The sequence below is a fragment of the Piliocolobus tephrosceles genome, chromosome 13, assembly GCF_002776525.5.
Source record: "Piliocolobus tephrosceles isolate RC106 chromosome 13, ASM277652v3, whole genome shotgun sequence".
NCBI lineage: Eukaryota > Metazoa > Chordata > Mammalia > Primates > Cercopithecidae > Piliocolobus > Piliocolobus tephrosceles.
In genome coordinates this window covers 208,761-211,332 of record NC_045446.1, presented here as the reverse complement: position 1 = coordinate 211,332, position 2,572 = coordinate 208,761, and the positions used below count along the sequence as shown (strand labels likewise).

Sequence of the window (2,572 nt, the reverse complement as noted above, 5' to 3'; positions counted from 1 at the left end):
TGTCTCATGCCCCCCTGCTGTGTCCTCCAGAAGGGACAGATTCTCAAGACACCAACGCACAAGTGGCTTCGGGGCTTTGGGGTCTCGTCTCGTGCACATGCATTCTCCCCAAGGCCCTGCTCACCACCTGCTCCTCTTCACGGCTCTCACTAGAGTCCTCAGCCCTCTGTGTGGATGGCGCAGCATGGACCCCCCGGCTGTCGGTCACACTGGTCAGCTTCTCACCATCTGCAGGTGGCACGTGAGGCCTGTCTCGGGCCCAGGCTCTCTCCAAGGCCATCCTGCCTGCTGCTGGGGTCAGCTGGGCTAGGGACCCATCCTGCCTGCTGCTGGGGTCAGCCGGGCTAGGGACCCATCCTGCCTACTGCTGGGGTCAGCCAGGCTGGGGACCCACATGGCCAGAGCAGGGCAAGGAGGCTGTGGTGTCTCTCGCTAAAGCCAAACCTCTCCTTCTCATCTGCTTCCTCTACCACCAGATGCCCCACCCCACGGCGAGGCAACTTCTTCCACACTCCACCTCTGGTGGGGCAGCCCAGGCTGAGCCTTCCAGCAGGCTATTCCCAACCTCCAGCAGGTGTGGGGGAGGAAAGCCAGGTGTGCCAGCTGGCGTGTATAAGCACCCACATCTGGCCATTCTTGTTAAGTGGCTCTGCCTCCAGGAAGACCCCAGGACCGCCCTGTGCCCTCAGCACTTTCTCTGTGTGCTGGTGTGTTCCATGTCTGCCTCCCTTACCAGAACTGAGAACTCAGGGTTAGTGCCAGGGACTGTAGTTAGGAAAGCCGGCACTGCCTCTCCTGAAGGATTTGAGCCCTCAGAGTCTGGACTGAGGGACAGGCATGGATGCTGAAGCCCAGGTGTGGCCCTGGAGCAGCGGGTGGCCCTGGATTGAGTGTCCCTGGGTAGGAGGACCAGGAGGGGCAGAACTGGGGTGAAGTGAAGCATCCCTTCAGATGCCCAGGTCCCACGGTGTGGAACCCCCTGAGGCTGCAGTGAGGATGTCTAGGTCCTCAGCTTAGGGAGGTCCGGGAAGTGGAGAGGGCTGGGGCGCAGAGCTGGCCTGCCCCGGCTTGTGGGGAGGCAGTAGAGATGTCCACAGGCAGAACTGGGAAGGCTCCCCCGACAGAACAGTCTGCTCACTCCCCATCTCCCTGGGCAGCTTTGAGCTCCTCTTGTCCTGGCCCTGGCCTCAAAGGTAGCAAGTGGTATACGTGCCCTGGGGCGGAGCTCGCTTAGCCTCAAGGGGTCCTTGGAAGGGGATTCCTATGCCTCCCCTGGCTCCAGGTTGGGCTTAGATCCCTCCGCTGCTCAGAAAACTACAGAGGCTCCTGTGGAGGGGGCTGGTTTTGTTCTGTGTCATTGGGTCCCTGTGGATCCTGCCCTGTCTGCTAAGAGCTGGGGTGGAGCTTCTTTTAGGGATTCAGCAGTATCAGGGGTCTCCTGAGGGTGTGGCAGCTGCAAGGTATGTGGGTTGGGACAAGCCCCAGACCGTTGGCCTGTGTGGGTCCCGGCCTCCCAGCGCAGGAAGAGAAGACAGAGGAGCTTTGGCAGGTGGAGTGGCCCAGGTGTCCCCCGCCAGTATCATTGTTCTGCCCCCTCAGGACACCCGGCTCCCTGGAGAAGGCTCAGAGGCAGCCAGCTGGGGTCTCTCCTGGTCTGGGCATGGCACTAACATCCCTCCTCCTCAGGAGGGGGCATTTTGCCCCTCGTTCTCCCCCCACCTTCCCAGGCTTTCATCCTCGCCTTTCTGTCTGGAATGCTCTTTGCACAAAAGGTGTGTGTCAACGATCACCATCTCCAGGAGGCCCTACCCCGGCTGGCTCCCCGTGACCCGATCTGCTTTGTTTGTGGGTTGGGGTTGGGAGAGTTTACACCAGGCTTCCCAAGCTGGGCCCCATCCCCACGCATGGACCCCCACAACACTGGCACAGTTCACCGAGGGTGCCCCCGCCGGGAAGCGTCCCAGCTGCACCGGCCACTTCGCCAAGCCCGGGCCCAGGTCCCCAGCACACGGGGAAACTGAGGCCCTGCTAAGCGGGCAGGGGATGGAGGCGAGGCCTCAGAAGGCCTCTCGGAAGGCTTAGCAGGGTCTGGGGCAGAGAATTCCCCGGGAGCCCACCGTCAGCCGCTCACTACCAGATCCAGGCCAGATCCCAGAGTCAGGGACCCTCCCAGAGAGGGTCGCGCGCGTCACTGCCGACGTCATCGAGCGTCTGGGCCGAGCCGAACCGCGCCCCCTCCTCACAAATCGCAGAGCGGGGAACAGCGGGCGGGGTCTCCGGGCGGGTCCGGCCCAGCCGAGACCCCCGTGCGGTGGGAGGCTCCGCCCGCGCCCCGGGGCCCCCGCCGCCCGCGCCCCTCGCGCCGTACCTCGCCCGTAGCCCAGGCGCTGGCGCAGCGCTCGGCCCTGGCGCACCAGGCCCAGGTGCACGTAGGTGAGCCACGCGGCGCAGCTCAGCAGCAGCAGCAGCAGCAGCAGCTTCATCTGCTTGCGGATCTTCTTCACCGGGAGCCGCTGCATCGCGGCCGCCGCGCCCGCCCCAGGCCACGCTCAGCGGCGCCGCTGCAGCCCCC

At 64.3% G+C, this 2,572-nt stretch overlaps 1 protein-coding gene across 1 annotated transcript in view; it reads right to left on the bottom strand.

Moving 5' to 3' along the window:
* Window positions 1-2,522, bottom strand: part of B4GALNT4 (beta-1,4-N-acetyl-galactosaminyltransferase 4) — an 11,453-nt gene extending 8,931 nt beyond the window's left edge. The window contains exons 1-2 of the mRNA XM_023183530.1: window positions 2,369-2,522; window positions 125-228 (exon numbers count right to left, since the gene is read on the bottom strand). Coding sequence (XP_023039298.1) covers window positions 125-228; window positions 2,369-2,519 — 255 coding nt within the window. The 5' untranslated portion in view covers window positions 2,520-2,522. The remainder of the gene's footprint in view (window positions 1-124; window positions 229-2,368) is intronic.
* Between the last annotated feature and the right edge of the window lie 50 nt (window positions 2,523-2,572).